The sequence below is a fragment of the Drosophila mauritiana genome, chromosome X (assembly GCF_004382145.1).
Source record: "Drosophila mauritiana strain mau12 chromosome X, ASM438214v1, whole genome shotgun sequence".
In the NCBI taxonomy this organism is placed as follows: Eukaryota; Metazoa; Arthropoda; class Insecta; order Diptera; family Drosophilidae; genus Drosophila; species Drosophila mauritiana.
Window position 1 is genome coordinate 2372383 of NC_046672.1, and position 25527 is coordinate 2397909.

The 25527-nt window shown below is 45.7% G+C and overlaps 1 protein-coding gene across 1 annotated transcript; it reads right to left on the bottom strand.

Annotated features, from left to right (window-relative positions):
* Positions 1–11080: 11080 nt before the first annotated feature.
* LOC117148584 (protein giant) lies at positions 11081–18815 on the bottom strand. The gene is made up of 2 exons (XM_033316056.1): positions 12758–18815; positions 11081–12684 (listed from the first exon to the last, which is right to left on the bottom strand). The coding sequence occupies exons 1-2, from the start codon at positions 12807–12809 to the stop codon at positions 11399–11401; spliced, it is 1338 nt and encodes a 445-aa protein (XP_033171947.1). The 5' UTR covers positions 12810–18815; the 3' UTR covers positions 11081–11398.
* Positions 18816–25527: the final 6712 nt, after the last annotated feature.

Consider the following 25527-nt stretch of genomic DNA (forward strand, 5'->3'; position numbering starts at 1 on the left):
CCTTCGAACGCCTTTGCATATGTGCTTACATGCAGATCGGCCACTTTGGCTGGATCCTACAGATAGGGCTGCTTTATTGTTGCCGCATTTGATTAATGCGCCCGTGTTCGCATTGTTTGCGAAATTTATCGATATTTGATTTGCTGCGCGCCGCCTGAAATGGCATTCAAAGTGCCCAAAGTGTATCAAATGCTTGTCGCGCGGCTTTGTTTGCGTTTTGCATAACGGAGGGAAAGTGTTTGCGAAAGGGGAAAGTTCGCATATAGCCATGCGCTGCATTGGGCGGTAGGACAGTAGGAAAGTGGGAAAGTGCCAGTTTGCGACTTCATTAACGCGCTGCGAAAAGGTTGTGGGGATTTTACGTTTTACGACTCTAAGCGGAAACCACAAAAAGTGAAGCCATTAAATCATAAATGAGCCGAAATGATTAATTGATTTCATAACTTTTACGCTGGCATTTTCGCTGGAGGCAGGGGACTAAAAATGACTGGCACTATATAAAGGATAAATTGCCAAATGGCAATAGCAACACGGGCCCCTGGCAAATATCATGTTTATGCTCATAACTTTCAAACTCAAAAGTCGACCAACTGTCAACTGTCAAATACGAGACAGTTTCGCAAACGGATCCTGGCCATTTGGGGTGGGGGATGCTCTCCTAAGGACGACGACTGAGACTCGAATTGTGACCCTGAAAAAATAAAGAAGAGGCAGCGCAAACTGGAACACACGAAGGGACACCCAAAGGATGCGTCTGAGGCAGACAGCGCAAGACAATGGATGCCATAATGAAGAGCAGATACAGATACAGATACATATAGAAATACAAGCGCGAGCACGGACGGAGATCCTGATACACAGATACAGATACAGATACAGATACGCAACGGGAGATGTCTGCTGCATCCAAGGAGCAGAAAGTAAATTGCAACAAAGGAACGCCAGGGAAAGGATGCGAAGTGGGCAAAAAATCAGAGGCCGGGGCTGAAATTATTGCAAATAATTTAGAGCACATATTGCAGGGATCCGAAAAAAAGGATCCGACTGCCGATCCCTTTTCGGTTTGTTCGATTGTCATTTGCCCACAGCGAAAATCAGCAAGGACTCGCAGGAGCAAACCCAAGAAGTAGGTCTTCTCCCAGCCCTCGAACATAAATTTGCAACAATTAAAAACAAAGTTAATTAAAATTTATGTGCGACAGTTTCTGCACTCTCGAGCAAAAGAAAGTGCCGATCGGGCCCATCCTTTGGCTAATTGCTGGGTGTGTCCTGCGAAATGGAGAGGCATTCTGCGCTTCAACAGTCCACTTAAAAAATGAGATAGGGCACGAAGAAAGCAAGTCGAGCATCGCAAATGAAGATGTTTGGGCGCACATAAAAAATGGGCGGATCGGGGAGGAAGCGAGGTGATGACCATCGATGACCACCGATGGCCAGTGGTTGACCTATACGACGCACAATGGATTTTATGGCGTATTGGTCAAATATAGATGGCCAATTCCTCACACAATAGCCCCTTTGTCGCCTTTTTTTCCACAAATTTCAGACTACCAAAGCTGAAAATGCTTCTACATGTTGAGAAAAAATATATTCGAAAAGACGTATGAATAGCAAGAGAATTGCTGCAGTAATTCTCCTATTTTTGTTACCAATTTCGCAACTTTCCGAGCACCAATAATTAGTACTGCTATTTTTTGTTAAGCTGATTTGCCGTCGAAAAACAATCAGGACTTTAGCCACAACACACAATGAGGCGCACTTTATTGGCTCCTCCCGCCCGCTGTTCCGGAATCCTTTGGTGGATTCCGATCGGGCGGCGCCTGTTTTGCATAGGAACCGCAGTCGGCGCCACCGGTTTTACGATCCAGCGGGGGGCTACGATCCTACGATGCGGGCTTTGGTGTCCTGCTCCGCTTCCGATCGGCCCAATTCGAATTGGCGCGTCCTTTGTTCGCCTCACGAGCTCTCGACGAAGACAAAGCCGGCCTGTCAGTTTTTGATGCGCTGCCGATGCGTAGCAGATTTATTGGCCTCTGGCTTTGTTTGATCGCATCCTGGGCATCGGGATTGGACTCGGACTCGTCCTTGTCACGTTCCACACGCTGCGAGGACTCGGGTCTCGGCACGTTGGACTAAGGAGCGTGAAAGTGCCGAATGTCCGGCAGCCGGACCTCAACAAAGGATCAAGGACCGAGATGAGCCAATTTCAATTTCAATTCCCATTCCGATTCCTTGCGCAAAAATTACCCAAAACGTCTCTAAATTAGAGCAACTGTCTTGGGCGGCTCTGCCGAGGTGCGCAGATTGGTTCGGTGGTTGGAGGGCCACTCTGGATTGCAGCTGCGTCCATTGCCCATCGTCTTTCGTGGCTACGACTACCGGACTTATCGCCTATTATCCTTTTACCTGGCTAGGAGGAGCTCTTGAAAGGCTTTCCCTAAATCTAAATCGATTCGGAGCAGACTCTAAAATGCCGATGTGGCTGATCGAGTCAATTTACTCCGAAGTTTATTCAGTTTTAAGACATTCTGATACATTATTTGGTTACATACCTTACTTGAAGGACCTCTAAATACTACAAGGATGAAGGATGCGTTTTATTATAGCTTCTAGGACTGTCTCCACACAAGTTATCGCGATATTCCACTCATTCAACTATAATTTCATTACGATCTGACCATTCGAAGTTTATTAAACACGAATTGGGCAAGGGCGGGGAACAGGGGAAGTCAGGAGGGACCCTATCGGCGCATCCTTCGCATGTAATTAGCCCTGCAGCTCGGCGATATGGAAATCCGCTTGCCACCTTGATTGACAATCCCCTGATCCGATCCCGATCTGCCAGATCCTCGTAAGTGATGTTCTGCGAGGGACGCGAACAAAAAAGGCATGCCTAAAAAAAGAAACATTTCCCACGTAACCGAAGATGTCAGGAAAAAAACGTCGCACCCCCAGGAGAAAGCAATGTTGTTGCAACCATAGCTAACAAGCCTGTAATTACTCGGCGGAGATTGTTGCCCGAGTAACACCTTAATGGACTTTCCGTCGGGACCTCAGGGCTCACAGTCATCGCCGTTCGTCAGTTACCCCCCAGAAAATGCAGGGCACACGGGGAAATTTGCATAAAAAATTCAGAAATACCCAAGAATCGGAAAATGAAAAATGAAAATCCGAGATGGTGTCAGGGTGAATCCTTTCGATGATATTTTGACATGACATCGTGGAAATATTTATTTGTCATCGCCTTGACAAAGGGATTAGGCGCAATCATATTTTACGGACATGAAAATCCGTGTTCTGCTGTCCCGGAATTAGCATAGGTCCAAAGTGCAGGAAATATTTTGACACCCAGTCCCGTGCAAGGACACAAAGACAGTTCAATTATGAGCACAAAGGGTTAGGGGTTGCCAAGGAGTTGGAGTCGGAGTTCTGGCCAGCGTAAGCTGGCTTACGTAACCCGCCGCACAAAGCAAATCGGGACTAAGTCGCTTAGCGAACTGCACAACGTGTCAAGATCCCCTGACATCTGTCGGACCTCTGGGTTTCCGATCCCCACAGCCCTTTCTTATCGCCAGTGCCACATCGCACGGCGTCTCTAAACGCAGCAATTAACTTAAAGGCCACCTCAAGATATCCCTAGCTGCGCAAGGAAGAGAGCTCACTCAAGCGCGGAGTCCAAGTCAGCCTCTAAGTAGTTGCACTTCCGACAATTACTGCGCAGCCAGGACCCCGAAGACTGGACATTACTTGGCTCCTGTGGGGGAGTACTCGTAGTTGAAATGATTGCGGTCAACTCGGGATCGCGTTTCTCAGGGTCATAGCTCGCTAAACATGCCCGCTACTCTTTCTTTCCTTCTTTCCCAACCCTCCAGTGCGACTTTCTTGGTTTGCTTTTCGTGAGATATCTTTTGGAGGAGCAAAGACCGTGTTCATGGCACAGATCCTATGGATTTTGCGATCTTGTAATCACTGATCATCTAAATATGGGAACAACTTGTGTTTATTTATTGTTTACAATACATTTTTTATGCACTTATTCCTATCAGTAGGGATACAGATCCCAATTAATTGTCGAGTGGTCATCGAACCAAGCGAGGCTTAAAAGGAAATGAACACGGCAAACAGCTCTATAAAACTAGGTAAACATCGATGTGAAACCCACCCAAAACCAAACACCACCCCCTGTTTGCGAGCTCGAAATTAAGAAATTACAATGCGGCGGCACAAAACGTCGCATGGCCAATTAAAATGCATTCGTTTTAGGCCTATCAAAACAGTTGGAACAACTTGCATGAAGCGATAAGCAAATACCAATAAAAAGGACATCGGCTCGGCGGAAAAGTGTGGGATGATACGGCCTGGAGCGTCATCTGGCTGATCGGTTCGTGTTGGACAATTTAATGCAATTAGTGCGATATGCGATGGTCAGTGTTTTGGGCATCGCTTTCGGTATCGGCACTCCGTATTCCATATCGGTAATTACATAATTACAGCGCGTGTCCTGCAATCGAAGGGATGTACGGAACGTGTATCCTCTATCCACCCTCTCCTCGGATCAGAAGAAGGTGGCACATGTCATATGCCGCGGCATTCCAGTTCCGATTGCGATTCCGATTTCACTCGGCTGATTAATGATATTATGTAATCCCATTAGGGGCCTTTCGGCCTCGGGGCAGTTTGCTGAAAATAGAATCGAACCGAGCCGAACTGAAAAGAAAATGCCTGTGAAATGCAGCCAACCGCAATAATCGCGAACGGCAAAGAGCGAAAATCGAAATTCGCAAAAATCGAAAGCAAAACATTAGGCGCTTAATGCGACTTAGCCCAAAATGAGAGGGATCTGGAAATGGACGTGCCAGTGGCAATGGCAGCGAAAGCCAAGAAAACCAGACCAACGACCTACTTCAATGACGATGTGTTAATTTCATTTGATTGACATCTGTCGGGTAGAGGGCCGTACGACTGCGATCCTCGTTCCCAATCCGGCGGATTCTTCCTTAAAAAAGGAAATGTCCCATCTCTTGACTTGTCATGTAAATCTCAAGGATGTTGTTGCGGCTGGCCAAGCATGACGCTTCATATTTTCGGGGATTGCGCCTAGGCGAAGGACTTCACGTCACAGGACATTGTCCCGATTGAGCTGTCAGCGGATGACGGCACACAAACCCATAATCAAAATCGAAAAACGGCAGAAAGCAACTTTTTCAGGTCCGAATCTGAAAGAGATAGTCGTGTATCCATGTATGACATGTATACGCGATACAAGGACATCCTCCGGGAGAGTCAATGTCAGGACTTTTCTGTCCTTCTCCCGAAGGACAGATGCAAACTTGGCCAGCGCAGAGAAAAGAGCAGCAGCAGCAAAAGAGGAAGAGCAAGGGAAGGATTGTAATTTAAGACACTGCCATTCATGACGTTTAAATTTCGCAAATTGTCAAAATTATTGCATTCGATATGCAGCGCACAAAGCGAAGGGAAAATTGTGCAATGAAGCCGACTGCATTTTGCATGCCCTGCCCTTAACCCTTGAGTGAGAATGAGAGTGAGGAGGTACTCTAATCACTCGGAAAATGCCTCCCATCCCCGCCCCTCCTGCGAAATTCTTGAGGAGTGTGTGAAAAATTGATAGACTTGTCATTCGCTCGTCGGTCGTCGGTCGCCGGCGGGGTGGATTTCCATTGCGCCCGTTGTCCTGTTGTCCTCCTTCTCATAAAGTTGCATAAATGTCAGGCGACTGTCATGACAACCTCTTGTAAACGCCCCATAATTTTTATTATTAATGGACTCGGCCCGCCATAATCGATGAGCTGCTCTATCTGCTATATATCCCTTCCATATCTGCCATCGATTCGCATGCCGAAAAGAGTTGGCAGGGGTTCCAAGGATACCCAGACCTATCCGCTTTGTTTTGTTATTTAGTACTCATGTACTCAGGTCTTGGAGTGAAAGCCTAAAATTCTTTTCTTCAGCGTTGGTGCTTACCTAAACTTATTTAGGAACAACTCCATATAGATATTCTATTCAAATTATTAACGTTCATATAAAAATTGCAAGTTTTCAAGACCTATCTAATTCTTTGTGTTATATTGCCAGACATACAATATAATATTTATTCAAAAGCTTAACAAATTGAAATAATCTACATCTTACACCCTGTTTCATGTCAAATGTATATAAACTTTAGCGCACTTTGATAACGAGTATTTTAAAGTATTCGATAAGTGTTAATTATTGGATCGTGTCTACGCTAAGTCTAGTAAAGTTTCTGATCCGTAAATGTGAGCAGCTGAATTCGGTTCGATTGAGCGCTATCTACATCCAAGTTTCCAACCACAAAAACCCAACAAAGTTTTCTCCTTTTTCCAATCGTGATGTAAAAAATGTTTGCGAAGTTCCAACTAAAACAAATAAAAAAACGATAAACTTGGCAAACAAATGTGATATGATATTAAGTAACAAAAATATCAGAATTTTACCCACAACTTTTGGTAATAGTCGATTAAATGCGGAATGCCATACCTTGTTAAATTCGTAGCTTAATTTCCTTTCGAGTGGCATTCACAGCTGAAAAATTTTAAATTTTACCATTTTTCGAAAAAAATTGTGATGTAACTAACCCCTTATAAAAAAGTGCAAATTTCGCACAAAAATATTTTTACCAAATGATCTAAAAAGTGAAATGAGTCGATTGGTAAGGTTGTCAGCTGAAAAAAAACAGTACGTTTCGTATCTGTGCGTCATAATTTTGCGAAGTTATAACTAAAAAAACACAAAAACATTATTTCTATTAAATAAAGTTAATAAAGTTCCCTAGTTGGTTTTCAGTAGACACCTTATACTGATTATGATCGCCTGGTACGATAAACCAAATAAGGCAAATTGTGGGATCTTTCGGTTTAAATTTCTAAGCAAACTGAAATAGCAGAAGGTGACGCTGAGTAAATCGAATTCTTACAGAGCCTAAAAGTATGCAACAAATATATGAGCACCATTGAGTGTCAATTTGGCGCGGCCTAAAAGCTTAGTGGTTTGGTGGGTATATGATTTACAGTAGTTGCATTATAATTATTATTAGTTTATAGGTAGCTTTTGCTGATCTCTACATTTATTCTTTATCAACATTTAAGGTAAGTTTCACATTTTGTCCGCTTTTCGGGGGATAAACCTAAACGCGCTTGTGCGTCCATTTTTGAATTACTAATAAAAAAGTTCAAATTTCCAGTTGAAATGTTTTCGCTTTTTTTGTAAAAGTTTTTTCATTTTCCATTTTTTGTTTTATTTTTTGTTATTTTTTTTGTTGGCTGCATGTTTATTTCGATTTTTTGCCACTCATTGACGAAGTCGGGCTCCACCGGGTGTTCTAGCCATTCACATCGGTCCTCCAGATTCTTCCAGAGATTCATCATCATCCAGCTCCAGACACTGATCCTCCAGCATCTGTGTGGTAACGACTGCACATTGAGCAACAGTTGTGCGTGTCGAAGTCATCGAGGAGATTCTGCATCAACATCTGGAACTTGGGCATCGACGGCATCATCACCATGGGAAGTTTACCCTTTGACCTGGACAACGTCCAGTGCTCAGGGCCGTTGGAGCTGGTGCAAGGAAGAATTTGCTGACCGCGAATCCTAAAATTTTGCACAAAAATGCGCATTTTGTACGCCAAATTGAGAGATTTTTCGGTTCAAACTACCAGGCGAACTGGAATTCCAGGAGGTGACCAACGATAAGTTGGTTTTCAGTAGACACCCGCTACTGATTATGATCGCCTGGTATCTAAAATCGAAAAATCCACAAATTTTCGACAAAAATGCGCATTTTGTTAACAAAATTTAGAGATTTTTCGGTATAAACTACCAGGCAAACAAGAATTCCAGGAGGTGACCAACGATAAGTTGGTTTTCAGTAGACACCCGCTACTGATTATGATCGCCTGGTATCTAAAATCGAAAAATTCAAAAATGTTGCACAAAAATGCGCATTTTGTTAACAAAATTTAGATATTTTTCGGTTTAAACTACCAGGCGAACTGGAATTCCAGGAGGTGACCAACGATAAGTTGGTTTTCAGTAGACACCTGCTACTGATTATGATCGCCTGGTATCTAAAATCGAAAAATCCACAAATTTTCGACAAAAATGCGCATTTTGTTAACAAAATTTAGAGATTTTTCGGTTTAAACTACCAGGCGAACTGGAATTCCAGGAGGTGACCAACGATAAGTTGGTTTTCAGTAGACACCCGCTACTGATTATGATCGCCTGGTATCTAAAATCGAAAAATCCACAAATTTTCGACAAAAATGCGCATTTTGTTAACAAAATTTAGAGATTTTTCGGTTTAAACTACCAGGCGAACTGGAATTCCAGGAGGTGACCAACGATAAGTTGGTTTTCAGTAGACACCCGCTACTGATTATGATCGCCTGGTATCTAAAATCGAAAAATCCACAAATTTTCGACAAAAATGCGCATTTTGTTAACAAAATTTAGAGATTTTTCGGTATAAACTACCAGGCAAACAAGAATTCCAGGAGGTGACCAACGATAAGTTGGTTTTCAGTAGACACCCGCTACTGATTATGATCGCCTGGTATCTAAAATCGAAAAATTCAAAAATGTTGCACAAAAATGCGCATTTTGTTAACAAAATTTAGATATTTTTCGGTTTAAACTACAGGCGAACTGGAATTCCAGGAGGTGACCAACGATAAGTTGGTTTTCAGTAGACACCGCTACTGATTATGATCGCCTGGTATCTAAAATCGAAAAATCCACAAATTTTCGACAAAAATGCGCATTTTGTTAACAAAATTTAGAGATTTTTCGGTTTAAACTACCAGGCGAACTGGAATTCCAGGAGGTGACCAACGATAAGTTGGTTTTCAGTAGACACCCGCTACTGATTATCATCGCCTGGTATCTAAAATCGAAAAATCCAAAATTTTCACAAAAATGCGCATTTTGTTAACAAAATTTAGATATTTTTCGGTTTAAACTACCAGGCGAACTGGAATTCCAGGAGGTGACCAACGATAAGTTGGTTTTCAGTAGACACCCGCTACTGATTATGATCGCCTGGTATCTAAAATCGAAAAATCCACAAATTTTCGACAAAAATGCGCATTTTGTTAACAAAATTTAGAGATTTTTCGGTTTAACCTACCAGGCGAACTGGAATTCCAGGAGGTGACCAACGATAAGTTGGTTTTCAGTAGACACCCGCTACTGATTATCATCGCCTGGTATCTAAAATCGAAAAATCCACAAATTTTCGACAAAAATGCGCATTTTGTTAACAAAATTTAGAGATTTTTCGGTTTAAATTACCAGGCGAACAAGAATTCCAGAAGGTGACCAACGATAAGTTGGTGTTCAGTAGACACCCGCTACTGATTATGATCGCCTGGGATCTAAAATCGAAAAATCCACAAATTTTCGACAAAAATGCGCATTTTGTTAACAAAATTTAGAGATTTTTCGGTTTAAACTACCAGGCGAACTGGAATTCGAGGAGGTGACCAACGATAAGTTGGTTTTCAGTAGACACCCGCTACTGATTATCATCGCCTGGTATCTAAAATCGAAAAATCCACAAATTTTCGACAAAAATGCGCATTTTGTTAACAAAATTTAGAGATTTTTCGGTTCAAACTACCAGGCGAACTGGAATTCCAGGAGGTGACCAACGATAAGTTGGTTTTCAGTAGACACCCGCTACTGATTATCATCGCCTGGTATCTAAAATCGAAAAATCCACAAATTTTCGACAAAAATGCGCATTTTGTTAACAAAATTTAGAGATTTTTCGGTTTAAATTACCAGGCGAACAAGAATTCCAGAAGGTGACCAACGATAAGTTGGTGTTCAGTAGACACCCGCTACTGATTATGATCGCCTGGGATCTAAAATCGAAAAATCCACAAATTTTCGACAAAAATGCGCATTTTGTTAACAAAATTTAGAGATTTTTCGGTTTAAACTACCAGGCGAACTGGAATTCGAGGAGGTGACCAACGATAAGTTGGTTTTCAGTAGACACCCGCTACTGATTATCATCGCCTGGTATCTAAAATCGAAAAATCCACAAATTTTCGACAAAAATGCGCATTTTGTTAACAAAATTTAGAGATTTTTCGGTTTAAATTACCAGGCGAACAAGAATTCCAGAAGGTGACCAACGATAAGTTGGTGTTCAGTAGACAGCCGCTACTGATTATGATCGCCTGGGATCTAAAATCGAAAAATCCACAAATTTTCGACAAAAATGCGCATTTTGTTAACAAAATTTAGAGATTTTTCGGTTTAAACTACCAGGCGAACTGGAATTTCAGGAGGTGACCAACGATAAGTTGGTTTTCAGTAGACACCCGCTACTGATTATCATCGCCTGGTATCTAAAATCGAAAAATCCACAAATTTTCGACAAAAATGCGCATTTTGTTAAGAAAATTTAGAGATTTTTCGGTTTAAACTACCAGGCGAACAAGAATTCCAGAAGGTGACCAACTATTAGTTGGTTTTCAGTAGACACCCGCTACTGATTATCATCGCCTGGTATCTAAAATCGAAAAATCATAACATTTTCCAAATTCTGTGATTTTTCGGTTTAGATTACCACGCGAACTGAAAGGTGAACAGAAGGTGACGCTGGTGATTGAATTCTTTCAGGGCCTAAAAGTATGTTACAAATATATGGGGCACCATTGAGTGGCTATCTTTTTCGGCCTAAAAGTACATAATGTAATGTTAAAAATTTGCAAATGTTTAATATCAGGTCTCGTTGAGCTTGCATTCAAATGTTATCACTTTTACATTTATAATATATCTTGCAAATTTAACAATTCAAAAATTTGGCCAAAAATTTATTTTCCATAAGTAAAAATGTTAGGGATTCCATGGGTAATGAGCTGTACTAAACGTTGAAAATTTTTAGCTTTACGAACATTTATGATGAAAAAGTAAAGTATCGAATTTTGTAATTTTTCAGATTCTGAACACCAGGCGAGCAGAAGTTTCAGTAGGTAGCAACAGCTTACCAAGAGACAACGAAGACCATATTAAGCAGTAATGAAATATAATTATTTTCGATAATTTATTATAATTGATTCCTTAGGGCTATGAAAAAAATTCACTTATAAGTTAAACATTACTGGCTAGCTGGGACTGCTACAACTATAGAGGATTCCATTGATAGTTAACTGGTGAGATTGCGAGATGCACTACAGCTAATACATTTTCCAAATATAACGTATACTCCAAGGACTTAAAGTACTTAAATGCGAGTGTGTAAAAAAAAGAAAGTTGAGCCCCCTAAACTATTCACAGATAAGCTGACCCAAAAACAGGACATACGATTCGGATCCTCGCGTTCAACGCATCAAGAGAGGAGTGGACCTTTAGGCGGTGGTTACTTTGGCGGAGGTGAAGGCGGCCAGCTGGGCCTTGAGTGCGTCGATCTGGCACAAGAGCTCGATGTTCTGGCGCTCCAGATAGGCGGCCCTGATGGCGATCTCATCCTCCTTGATGCGGCGGCGATCGCGGGACTTCTTGGCGGCAGCATTGTTCTTGCGACGCCTCTCGTAGTAGGCGGCATCCTTAACCTGGCTGCCCGAGCTGATACCGGAGTTCGCTGCAGTAGCGTTGGCCAAGTTGCTGGAGCTGCTGGTGGCGGACTTGCCCTCGAAGTTGCCCGCCTGGGAGTCGCAGTCGCTTGACTCCTCCGCAGCAGCGCGATCCTCGCTTTCGCTGTTGTTGTTTGAGGAGCTGCCTTCGTTGACGGATCCACTTCTTGAGTTGGTCCTTCGCATTTTTGGGTTGGTTACGGTGCGCGATCCTCCGTTGGAGCTGCGGATTTGCTCAAGCACTCGCTTCCGGTATTCCGTGTAGCGCTCCACTCGCGGATTGTCCAGAAGGACATCAGTGGCTGCGAAATTGGCAGCTATGACCAAGGGATCCCGGGGAAAGGCCTTGAAGGGACGGGTGTTCTTTCCCGCCTCGCCGCTGCTGGAGGTGGTGGGCGTGGTGGCCTCAACAGCCGGGGACTGGGGATTCTCCAGAACGTCTATCTGCATTGTGCTGGCGTTGCTGGCGGGTCTTGGTGAGTTGGTCGAAGAAGCGGCAGCAGCAGCGGCGGCCGCAGCAGAGGCGGCAGCAAAGGTTTGCAGAAGGTTGGCGGTTGGTGTGACCTTGGGCGGAGCAGCAGTGGGCGTGGCTTGCTCCTGCTTGATGTTGCTGTAGTAAAAAGCGGGATACAGGGAGGCCAATTGTTGCTGCTGCTGCTGTTGCTGCTGATGTTGCTGCTGTTGCATTTGGGCCGCATACAGAAGATTGCTGGTGGGCGAGGCCGAGGGGGAACCACTGCCGTAGCTGTAGCTTGTTTGATACGGCGAGGGAGTCTTCCTTGGCGTCTCTACGCTGTCACAACGACGGGAAAGATCCAGGACCTCTGCAGAGGAGGTCTGCTGCTGCTGCAGCTGTTGATGTTGCTGCTGCTGCTGTTGCTGTTGTTGCTGCTGACTGAGGGCAGCTCCCAGCAACTGCTGCTGGTAGGCGTAGGCCGTGTACAGATCCATTTTGGGCAGGCCCAAGGATCCCTGAACCGGCAATTGGCTGTGCGGCAAGTGGTGCAGTGGTTGCTGCTGGTGGTGCTGGTACTGGTGGTGGTGCATCAGGGGCTTGCGATCTGCGGAGATTGAGAGAGAAGGGATTTGTTAGTTTACGGATCGAGGAGAGTCCAAGGGGCGTGGCCAACTTACCAGTCTTGAGATCGAAGAACTGCCCGGCCATGAGTTTCTCGTGCATTAGCATGGTGTTCGGTGTATGGTCTCTGGGTTTAATCCAACTGATTGACGCTATATAGACTGGTGATCTAGCTCTGATATTGCTATATCTTCACGCTGACGATGTCGAACGCAAACTGATTTCCTCTCGTCGGAACCCCCTGCATTTATACCGAAATCCGGAGGCTGCGCCGACGCCTCATTCACATCGAAATGGCGGACACGAGCGGCCAGCCGAAGCGGTACGAAGCAGGTAGGCGGTACAAAGGCCAAAGGGCAAAGGGGTGATTCTGGCTCTGCTTCTGACTCTGTCCCGCTCTGCCCTGTTGCCCTCTCTGTCTCGCCGCATTCGAAAGGGTTTTACAAGGGTGCGGCTGCCCCTTCCCTCATTTGGTTTTCGCAGTTTTCGCAAAAATCATAGTTCTTTGTGCTATTGTTAGTTCGCCATTTAACGTAATTTAAAAAAAAAGTACAAAGAGTTTTCGAACTTTATGTTTCATTAGTTTCCGCGAAAGGATATGGTTTTTTCTTGGTTTTAATATTCAATGGGGAAAAATATAAAAATTCGTACCACCTTTGCAATGCTTTACATTTCGTTTTCATGGAATTGGCTAAAAATATTCATAATCAATGTAGAGTTTTAAACTTCGGGTTTATTTTCATAGGCGTTCATCGCGAAGTTATAAGTCCAAGTTTGAGGAAACCCCATTTTTGTATATACCAGCATTGTACAATCGATGTTTTATCGCAATTATACCTAACTTACTTCCTTTGATATCTAAATGATAAAGCCCTTACCCAAAAACCAACCTGAAAAATCTTTAGTTACTAAGTCTTTAGATTTAAGTAACTGCTGAATATGTTTCTTATGTTGTTTAAAGAATAAACCGCAATTAAACATCGTAGGCTATTCTCTTCTGCACTGAAATAAACCATAAGCATGCTTCTGAATTTTCCAGAACGTTTCGCATATCAAAGACCCCCTGACCGTGGTATATTATAATCACAGTGAAATCATACTTTTCTGGCCAGAAAGAGAGGCATCTGGTCAAAGGAAAGAGATGGAATCTGGTTTGTTGATAATAGATGCACAACATCCAAGGGTTGTGATGGCTAAATCCGTTTGTTTTGCGCTTTTGTCCCGAAATCCTTTTGCTGACCAGCCCATCTAGAATCTGTGTATCTATGCGATGGCGAATTCGTTGGATTGTGCGTGACAAATTATGGAAATTAGGCCGAGTTCTGGCGTTCTTGCAATTTGCAGCCCTTTTCGGCTGGCGTAATTCGCATCCTTTTCTTATTTCGGCAATGAAAACTCGTCTTCCCGGAATCTCGACAAGGACACTCGCCAGTCTGCCCAGTTGATTCATGACGCCGCCAGCCCGAGGATCGAGAATCAAGAGTCCAGGATCATTGCGACAAGTGTCCGTCAGTGTTGACTGCTCGTGTTTGTCCTCCTCCTTAAACATCCTTGATTCTACGTCCTTTATCCCTTTGGCTTCCGCTGCGGCGTGGGATGTGGGATCCTCGACAAGTTGTTTCACTTTGTTAACTGTTTGTCCTAACGGTCGCCTCGACGGCCAACGGAAGTGGGTAGCGGTACAATGTTGGCTGTCATCCATGGGAAATGTTATGCTGGATACTTACTGCAGCTACTTCGAGGACATGACGGTCAGTGTGTCCAAATCTGTAGTTTAGATTTGTTACGCAGAAATGATATCAAATCCTATCAACAATACCTACTTTATATACGTTGATCAGATTTCCATATCCCCTTGCTAACTTTCATTCATTCTCTTTTTACGACTTCCCATTCAGTGGGATTGGGTGGATTGGAAATAAAAAGAGGGATCGATATGGTAATCAGTAAAAAACCGCGAACTTATCCGCTAATCCGTGCGCTAATCCAACCGTAAAAATGGTGGATTAAACTAAAACTCGGACGGTCACGTCGCCGTCATTGAGTCGATCCCTTACCTGCGGTTCCCGGGCCCGAGCCCGAGCCCTTCCAGATCCTGGACATACGTGTAACCCAGCCCAATCGATCCCGAGCAGATGCCATAAAAAGTCGCGGCCGAAGTCGCAGCCAAAGAGTTGCCAAGTTCGGTGTAAAAACCAGATTCAGCGAAAAAACTTAAAAAACAGCAGGCCATAAAACCATATATTCATATACGCGGACTGCTGTTGCTTCGCCATAATGAGCTCCGAACCAAAGATGCAATATTTGTGCAATCCTTTGAGTGGTGACCTTGGGCGCGTTTTTTACGGAATCATCTACCTGATGCCCGAACGGGTTGCCCACCCACAATATGCGCTGTATTAGGCTGTTATGCTGTTGCCTAAAAAACATCCAGAGTTTTATTGCATAATGGACGCTTCGTGCGAAAAGGCCTCATTCCAAGTCCGCGGACCCTAAAACCGCTGCTGTTTTTTAAGGAGCCATAAACTGACATTTCAGACATCGGCTGTCCTTAAAAAAAAAGGGTTCTCTCCTCCGCCCATTGTGGCTACGATTTTTATATTGGTCCGCTGCGAGGTGACAAAGAAAATCAGCGACTAATTGACTGAAAGGGGTTTTGCCTTATATGACCCGACCCACCCGACCAAAAAAGGGTGAGGAGTGGCTTGGATTTGGATTGGGATTCGTGCTTGGTTTCGGGGAATTGCCGTTAACTCCTTTCGCGGCCCTTTGTCTTAATGGGTTAACAGTCGCATATTGGAAGCCTTAGCTTCAAATGGCCCCTGTCGTAAACGTAAGTTGAAAGCAACTTATCGCATATTAGGACTGCCATTTTGTTTCTGAGAAACTGTTACCCGCTTTTTATCCCTAAAAAACCCTAGTTTGGGATAAGCAAAGAGCAGCGCTCTCCTCCGCATTTTCATCTCGATGTGATGGTAAGTTACAGCTAATAAATGATCTTTTTGATATCATCAAATATATTTCACTAATGCAGTGCTGTTTGAAAGAGTCGTGCTTCGTTCATTCTTCCAACTTCCTCCAAAAGGAACTCCTTGAAAGGCCGTTCCTCAGCACAATTGATGAAATGAGATTACTTTCAAATGTATGATTAGTTTGGCCGTCATTCAGTTGATTCTCAGCCACGATGGCCGCCTAAGCCCATCAGGAAAGGCACTTGGGCCCGTCCATATCCCTATATCCTGCGATGCTAATGAGGAAGTAAGTAGTCGGCCGGCGAGGAAGTGAACGGGGATTACACGTGCTCCTCGGGCGGACAAAGGCCCTCTCCTCTCGCAGCAGAGTGTTTGGGCTAAGCGAAAAAGACTAACCAGGATCGAGAGTCGGGAATCGAGGACCAAGGATCACTTGTTTGTTTTCCTTGGCATATGCAAAGTGCACACTTGCAGAGGATAATGGGAACAGGTATTGCTCGGCTCGATGTGTCTGGGGATTTGCCTTAGCCACTTCCGCAAACGGAAGTGCACAGCTCGGCAAAAAGAACCCCGACTAAAAAAGACACAAGTTAAGTACTCGAAGGGAACCCACAATGGCCATAGCTTCCGTCGTCAAATCCTTTGGCTAATTGTTATCCTATGGCTCCTAATCCCACGTCCAGCAAAAGGCTGCTCAATTATGGCATCTCTTTAATTGAGAGACGTCGAGCCGCTCCGAATAGAGCCTTCCTTCATTCACCGCTGACCAGCCGAGCGAAAAGATCTCGAGCAGATCTCAAGTCCGGAATATGAAATCCGGATCCCAAATCCCAAGGCAGTATTGCATTACTATGCCAATTAGTGCGGTTTTGATTACCCAAATGACATTTGCCTCGCAGGCCCGCAATGCTTTGGAGTCCTCTTATCTGCCGAGCGAGTTGCATCTCCCAAATTGGGGCGACAGCGCGTCTATCGTATTACTATCTTATGTTTGCACCGGCCAAACATCCCAGCAACTCAATGAACTTTGAATGATCGACTGCGCTGAGCTGCGAATGCCCAATATTGAAATTGTGCGCGATAAGTTCAAGGTTCTGACTCAAGATTCGGCCGATCGATCGAGCGATTGATCGATGGGGAGACCCCACACGGGAAAAGTGCCATTTAATGCTCGTCAAATCGACGCACAAAGAGCTCGGTGTCCAGAGTGCTATTTAAATGGGCAAAACTAACTTGCTACTTCCTTACGCCATCATTGTGCCTGTTGTGCTCTTGTCCCGTTGTCCCGTTGTCAGGACCTCAGGAAGATGGCCAGGATACAGGGGATCGAGGGGTGTGTCCGTGTCCACGCCCATCGCCATAGTCAGAGGAAAATGAGAATGCTCGGGTTGGGAAAATACTGAAAAAGTCGCACACACAAGACGAGCAAAAGAAAGGAATCCAAAGAAAGCAACATTTCACGCATGATTTCCGAGTGGGAGATCTCTGCTCCTACAGCTACACTGCGATCATCTGGAAGGACCAATATCTGAACATTAATACTTAAGTGAGCAAGTTTCGCCAAACCCCTTTTCCAGTGCACCAGACACTGCTGCTGAGCAGCGATTGCAGGGTATTTGCCATCGCTGACGGCACATTCATTTTGCATGCTTCATTCGTTTTGATGAACTGTCAACGTTTTGGGCCATTGTTCCAACTCGGAGCTCTGTGATCGGTATCTATTTGGGTGAGAACCGCTCGCGGTACAGTTATGTGCGGATAGTGTGAAACAATTCTAATAGCCGGCGCAAAGACCCTTATTCCCGATAATGCCCTTTCAATGCTCACTTAATTTTATGCATTTTACTGTTGATTAGCTGCCATCAGCCACGACGCCCATTGTCAGCGGCCGAGCACCGTTAGGGGTTTCTCCGGAGTTAATCAAACCGCCGGTCGAAGAGCCCACATAAAAAGAGTTACGATCCGCCCCCGGCCATCGGGGTGTCGAGCCCACTCGATCTATCAAGCGGCCCTTGAAATTTTCACACCTTTTTGCGGGAGTGTCCTTGCTGCAGCACTCCTTTTTGTCCTTTTGCCATTGTTCAACTGCAAGCCAAAGCCGCCTACGAAACCCCGTTAGAATGGCTACTGTTAGCCCCCTTCCTCTCGAGAAGCGAAATTCAAAATTCCAGATCCCAGATCACATTGTTGGCCAGGACAATTGCTGTCAAAATGGCATTGCAGCGGTTTGCGGATTTGGCCGTCCTGGTAATTGTGTCAATTGTCAGTTCGCACCATCTCCTAACTGCCATCAGCATATAAAGCATATCCATCCAGCACGATCTCCACCGGAACGGATGCGCTGCCCAGATACAATCGGGATCGGCAGATCGGGACCGGGCGAGAACGGTAGATCGAGGAAATCCTGGAACAGAGAACGGAACTGAACCGAACGGAACTGAACGGTCCTAAGCCTCATTCCGCATAACTCTTTTTCATAGAGTGACTCCTGGCCAGCTCGTAATATGAGCATTTAACACCGTAAAGTCTTCGACCCGGCCACGCCCATTGTATCCGAGTTCCGTTCCGTTCTGTTCTCATCTCCTTTGAGAACCACAGTTGCCTTTTGCCTCGAGTTTTTTCACATGAAACTAAAAACGACTGAAATCCATGAGATTAAACGGTCTTTAAGCGGTTTAAGCCCTTTGTGCACGCAGTTTCGTAGGTGGCAAAATGTGCCATTGTCACCGAGTTCTGCCAAAAATATGAACTAGCATATCATTTCATAATTTTCAGTTTCATCTTTAAAAGTGCATTTTTTGCTTCTCGGAAGGAGAACACAAATATTGTTGGAAGCTCAGTGGGCCGGAGGGTTCCGGGTGATCCGACAGGTGACCAGGTACAGCTCTCTCGATCCTCCAATCCTCCATGCTAATCCTGACTATCTGGCTGCCTCAAGTTAATCTCGCATAATATTGCGTCTTCCGAACAGCGTAATCCCCTGAAAACAAGTGTCCAGATCCGCAGCTCTCCACTTTTAAGCCGGCAATGGATTCCAGATGACTTGACTAACTGTCGAGCTAGGCTCAACGAGCAGATTTCTCTGAGCCTGGTCGCAACAGTAATACGTTTGACGTAATGCAGGAGAATCAAAAAGGTCGAACAATGTGTCTAAAAACTGGCAAGTAAGGAGCTGGAGTTAAGTAAGCTATGTTAAGTAAAGCTAAACTTACTACATTGCTAATTTCTTGCTGATTGGACAGTTTATACAATATTTCAAATCAAACCATTCCCTAGATCACTGAAACTTCAGTCAGGAACTGCAATTAATCTTCTTCATCTCGAACTTTCCTCACATTCCCCACAGTTTGTAGAACTTGACTCAAGGTCGCATAGTCCAAAGATCGAACTGAGGCCCAGTTCCATCGCCATGTTACGTTGCATCCTCCATTGCCAGGGATTGCGCCATTTTGGCGTTTATAATCGAGGTCCTGCTACGAAATCGAAGACTCTGCCGAACTCCGGGCCACGCAATAAAGTAGAGCTCAAAGGCTCGGCCAATCAGAGGCAGAAACCACAGCTGGAGGGGATTTCGAAAAACCACCACCACAGCGACTTCATTTTGTGCGTCTGGTGGGAAACTGGTTCTCTGGGCAATGAATCCCCGCAACTTCATTAAAGCCGGGAGATATAGGACCGCATTTAGGGAGTTGGGGGAAGCGGTGAAGATGGAGGTGGAGGTGGAGGTGGGGGTGGAGATGGACGTGCAGGGAGTGGGTGACGGATCCAGAGATCCAGGGCTTAGGGAAAATGTGACAGCTGTGCCAGCTGACCCAGTCCATTGTCCGATGTCCATTGTGTCCATCCGGAGGCGAGGGAGTCTCCTGCATTTAATAAATAAATAGCAGGCGACAGACAGACACACAGAGAGACAGCATCGGGGGCATTTTCATTAGGGCAAATGAAAGGGTTCTGCCTCGGCGTGGTTCGGCTCGGGAAAGCCCTTTTCCGACTTTCCCGGGCGGTTGCTTAATGATAACAAAACCGGATGGCGTTGGCTTGATTACAAGTGGTCGCTCGCTGGCAATTTTGCGGGTCGCTCGAAATGCTGACCGCCGCTGTGGTCACTTTTGGCAATTTCCTACAATTGTTGGCTCAACCCCTCCTGCGTTTCTGGGGCGCAGCAGGGTGGACGTGGCTGTCTGGAGTTTGGGGTGGGGTGGAAGATTGGGGAACGAACACCCCATCAATTCGTCGCGCTGTGACACATTTATGGGGAGTCAGTGGAGTTAGTTGCTGGCTCGAAATTAGGTTTTACGCCCCCACTCCCGCCTAAATCGATGCGGTGACCACCTGCCCCTCGCCGTGGCCGAAAACCCTGTCATCGATACTGAAACTGTTTTGTCAATACAATCGGGGGAAACTCGAGAAGACTTTTGCTGTGGCGCAGCAACATTATAAGATTATCTGGTCAGGCAACCTCAAATTTGTGGCCAGACAAGTGGAAACGATGCGAAGAAAGCAGATCACTTCCTGTCTTACCCTTCGCCGATTATCTTTTTGTCGTGATCGAGGTCTGTTTGCCAAATAGACAAATAGTGCGATCAGCGGAGCGTGGAAAGAGTTCCTCTCCCTGGGAACTGACCCGCTGTCCCCCGGAATCCTTTTCTCTACCAGACCATGTATAAATATACATCGCGTTTATTGTCTCGACTGTCAGCGCAGACCATTAGCCAGGGTTTTCCAACAATCCGCCGGACACAATGGAGGATCACTCACATATGCCACGCCATCTTAGCACTCTAAGCGCTGAACTCCTAACTCCTAATGATCTACGGTTCCGGTCGACCCTTGGATACCCCTTGCATACAATTTGCCACAAGTTGCCGTGATTAATTAACTCGAATGGCAATGGCATTTGCATTTCCATTGCCATTGCCAAGGCTCATGTTGCGTTCTTGTTCGGATTGCACGAGTAATTTGAGGCGCTCAATTTTTCGACGCATAATTAGGAGCGGACTGGGAACTGAGGACCGCTGGCTGCGGAATTGTGTCGGTGCACGAGCCACACGACTTTCTTCACTAATTGTTAGCTGGAACGCTTCAAAGGAACTGCGGGAAAGAAAGTTCCTCGACTAACAGCCTCCTGCCACGAAGCCCGGACTTGATCCTTTCCCTTGGAGTGTGGCAAACGAATCGATTCTGGGTTATGCTCTGGGTGCAGCAATTAGTTCGAATTTGCTGGGTCTCAGCTCAGATGCTGAATTGGAGATCATTGGGCGCCATTCGGAGTGCTGCAGCGTTCTAGTGGTCAGATCGCGTGGCAGTCAGCAACCCACTGACTGCTTGGGGTAATTGTGGAGTGAGTGGGAATAGAAATCGAGATACGATGCTCCAAGTAGTGGCTGCCCAGCTGGCTGCTGGCTGCTGGCCACATCCCGAAGGAAATGCTGTCACAGAATCCGAGCATTGAAGACCAACACGAGCCATCGAGCGACAGTTCGCCTCCCATTGTTGGTTAATTTATCAAAGATGCAAAAAGAGCCAACTCACGCTTAAGTGGAAGGCTGCCTAATGAGCGTGTTCAGTGGTCTTTTTTCGGTGTTTGGTGTTCAATGCTCAATGACCAAAGTCCGATGCCCAGTGCCCAGTGTGGTCAGCAGCTGGAAAAAAGGAACACATGTGGCTCATGCCCCTGGCTAGTGAAAGGATTCGACTTTGGACTCTGGGCTCTGGATCCTGGACTCTCGATTCTGGATTCTGGATTCTGGACTGGGAACATGACGGAGTAAACACACGCCGCACATCCTCATTAATCTCGAGGGGGCGTAGACCGAATGGGATCGGAGTTCGGACTGCGGCCGGAGGATCGAAGCTGCTCCGGCTCTAATCCCGCCGCACACAACATATTGCAACTTTATGTCGGGGAAACGCGATTCGAAATCCATTTCGATGGCTTGACTTGCGTTTTGTTTTTCCAGCGTCAATGGCGAGTTAGTTTGGCCTTCCAGCCCCGGACTGGAATCCAACGAAAATATAATAAGTGGGCACGTGTTTCTGCCTGGTCCATAGGGCATACAAACGATTTGTTTTTCTACGGCCAACAGGCCCTTGGGCCTCGTCTGGGGTTTGTTTTTACGCATAAATATTTGTTTATATTTGCCTAAGCACAGAGTTTGTGTCGTCTTCTAGGGAACGCACACACCACAGCCAGGAACGCAGTTCGAGAGTCGCAGGATCCTTGTCCAGGCGCCAATCGAGCACCTCTTAAGCCTTTACAGCTGCCCAACGGAAGTGAAGTGAAGGAGTTGCTCAAAGTGGCCTCACGTTCGCCGAGGTCAATGGGTGAGTTGTCGAAGTCCACATTTAGGAAGTATGTCTCTAGTTCCCCCGGACACCAGATACATACATAGGAAAGGCTTGTAAGCCTGGTAAATTATGAATTGGCAATCAATTGAAATAAAGAGATTTCCCTTCTTTCTGCAGGAACACAACTTTAGCCCCTTTTTTGCAGGCGCACACAACAGTGTGTGGATAAAGTTTTGGCCTAAGTGAGAGAAAAAAACTCATTATGAGTTGCATAAGGCTCATAATTGATTGGCAAATGGGCCGACGAGCTGGTGGAACTGATGGCCAAGACGCACCATAGTGCAGGGTCCACGCTCTGGATTAGACCAATTTTAAGGAGAATTGCTCTCTGCACGGTTCACACATAGCTGATCTGCCCTGTCCTGCTCTGAATTGCAGGACGTTAGACGCTGGGCCGAGAATTTTGAGCCGTGGGCGTGTGCGGGCCATGGATTTCACACACCGATCTCAGGAGGATCCTGAAACAATCCCTTGCAGCATGACGAAAGGTAAATTTGTAAACAATTGTGCTAATTAAGCCAGCCCAATAAAAATCGGCTCACGAAGGCTTGAGCGGCTCGAGCGGCCTGAGTGGCCTGAGAGCTCTGGGCGGATGGCCGAGTGGCCTGAGATCTCCCGGGGAGATCCAGGCGAGCACTTGAACTAAATCCGGTAGCTTAAACGAGTTAAAGGAACTTGAACGGAACTTAATCCCATAAATTTGGGAAAAATACAATTTTAATCAGGTTAATTCGTGTGTAGCGCGACTGTTGCATGGTTTCGGGATCTGGGCCACGGGATCAGGGGCCAGGTAGTCGGTCAAGCGAAAGGATTAGGCCTCTGGATCTCGGGGATTTAGCGCAAACAGAGGTGAGTCCGTCCAGCACAGGCCCACCGCCCATCGCCTTCCTGCGACATTTTAATTTAATCTCAGATTACGAGCGAACGAGGAGAGGAGATCGCGGATCGGGAACGGGATCGGTATCGGGATCAGTCCACAGTCCACCAGATTAGGCCACTCCGCTCGTATATTGCCAAATAATGGTCGAGTTCCAGGGGCCGCCACTTCGATTGCAAAAGTTTCACGTAAATCCGTAAGATTAGATGGCTAGATCCCCAGATTTTCAGATTCCCTCCCGCGCCTAGCCCAATTGTTAGGTCAATTGCCAAATCACTTGAGCGGGGAATGGAAAACTGGGCCATCTCATCATGGAGGTAATCCCAGTCGCAGCAGATCTAGGTAGATCCTTGAAAGCCACTGGTCATGCCCACTAAAGCTAGCAGTGCCTCCGATGATCTCATTCCCCTGATCCCCACACAAGTCCAAAGTAGTCTCCTGGACTAGATGCGTTGACTTTCGAACCCCTGGGAATACTACAGCTACAAATGCTACATGCTACAAAACTTAATTATAAATAATGTTTAGGATGCAGAAACAAATACTCTAGAATCTGTAGTTATTTACGAATTGTACATCAAGATTGTGAACGAATAAATCAATGATTAAAATCAATTATCTCTTCTGTTTCTACCGACAAAATTCACGAGAAAAAGTGCGAAAAATATCAGCTCACGATCCAAGTCGCCACGTGCCGATCGTGCGCTGGCTAGAAAGGATTGCCATTCGATCGTGACGCCCCAAAGGGAAGGGATTTAGGCCATGAGTAAACACATTTCGATCGCCAGGATCTCTTTGACAGTGTCAACACAGATCGAATAGGAGTCGTGGGCTGCGATCGTGGCGAATCAGATGCGATCTGCGATCGCTTGGGGTTGAAATGCGGAAATCACAAGGGGATCGCGAGTGAGTCCTGATTGACACTTGGGCCGCTCACCTGGCGGCCAAGGTGTGTGTGTCTTTTCTCGCCTGTGATTGGAGTGTGCTCTGCACGTGGCCAGAGGACACACATTCCGCACATTCGCAGCAGAGCGAGAACGACGATCGGATGACGATCCTTTGTGTGGTTTGGCCCGCCCGTCGTTTGTTGTTGCTTCTCCTCCCTTTTTCCGTTGGCCCGTTTTTTGTCAGTTTGATCTTTCTGAGAGAGATTTGCTCGGTTCTCGCCTCTTTCTGCAATCGATTACAAGAAAATGATGATGTTTCCGAAGGATAATCTCGGTTGCAGCATCTAGAGACCGTCTGGTCGGGGGTTATGCATCATTATTTGACTCACACTTGACATTTCGATTGTTGCCAAAGAAAAGGCACAAGGGCCAAAACAACAAGATGCCAATTAGGGACCTCTTTCTTGTGCGATCTAAAGAAGATCAGACCAGAAGTTAAGGATCACAGGTCCCCGCGGAATGCAGCTTAGCTGAAACCATTTTTATTGCGAATCGCACACTGATTCTGGGATTCCGGGATTCAGCCATTTGGCAGCGCCATTTTGGCTCCGGCGTTACGAGACTCACATCACGCAAGCACAAGGGTTGCACAAGGGTTGAACATTAGGGAGTCGTCATCTTCTCGGGGTGGCCCATTCTCCATCCACCGTCCGCAATCCACTATCAACCCCCAGCCACCCAACCCCGAAAGGTCGCCGAACACGTGTCCATGATTAAATAAAATGTTTGGCAATTCGTACAGTCAAACTCCAGTGACTCCGCCACCCTTTCTCTACGCCTTTCCATTTCGTGTCCGCAGAAAAGAGTAAAACTAAACGGGGAAGTGACAGCATCGATTGGTTATGGGTGTGCAAAAGATGATTAGAAGGGGTGCAGGCACAATTAAAGCCCTTGGCCACAAAACAACCAGAACAGAAACTCACAGATATAGAAGAGGCCAAAGTTGGGAGAAAATCAATAACTAACGCCCAATGTTGTGGTAAGCAAAGAACAATTAAATATATAGTCGATGCAAGAGCCAGAGGGTCAAGGGTGAGTTTGATTTAAGATGTGTTATATCTTCGCAAATATTCTAGATATACAACAAGATTAGCATATTGGCCGGCCGTATCTCCTAGTTCGGACACTCAATCATTCCCCGAAAAATTGCGATTCGAGTCGCACAATTCGTTGGAGATAAAAACTTTTGAATTTCTTTTTCCCAGATGTTTTGCCAATTCATTCTGGCCAAGCCACAGACGTGTGAACGCCTCGATGATTGGCCAGTAATCCCCGAGACCGGGAGTCATTTTTCATTTAACAAATTTTACAGTTAACACGGCGAACAAAAGGAGCTGAAGAAAAAGCAGCTAATATCCTTCGGTGATTACACGGAAGCGGGACTCGTATGTGTTTTTTCCTCAACGCTGGACAATGGCGTTTTTATTGATAAAAATTATGCACGCCGGCAAACAAAGGCGGGGCCCAAAGATGTTGGACAACTTGACTCAGCAGAAAAGACGGCGAAGACGAACGATCCCCGGACAAAGGACCTGCTGTCATAATGGCTCAATCAGGCAGCAGGACTAAGGACTTTCGGCCGGGACTAACGGTACACCCATGGTCCTGCATTCCGACCCTCTGTTGACACAATGTCTGGCGGACAGAGGAAACGGCATTGCTGCGGTCACCGAAATGTCATC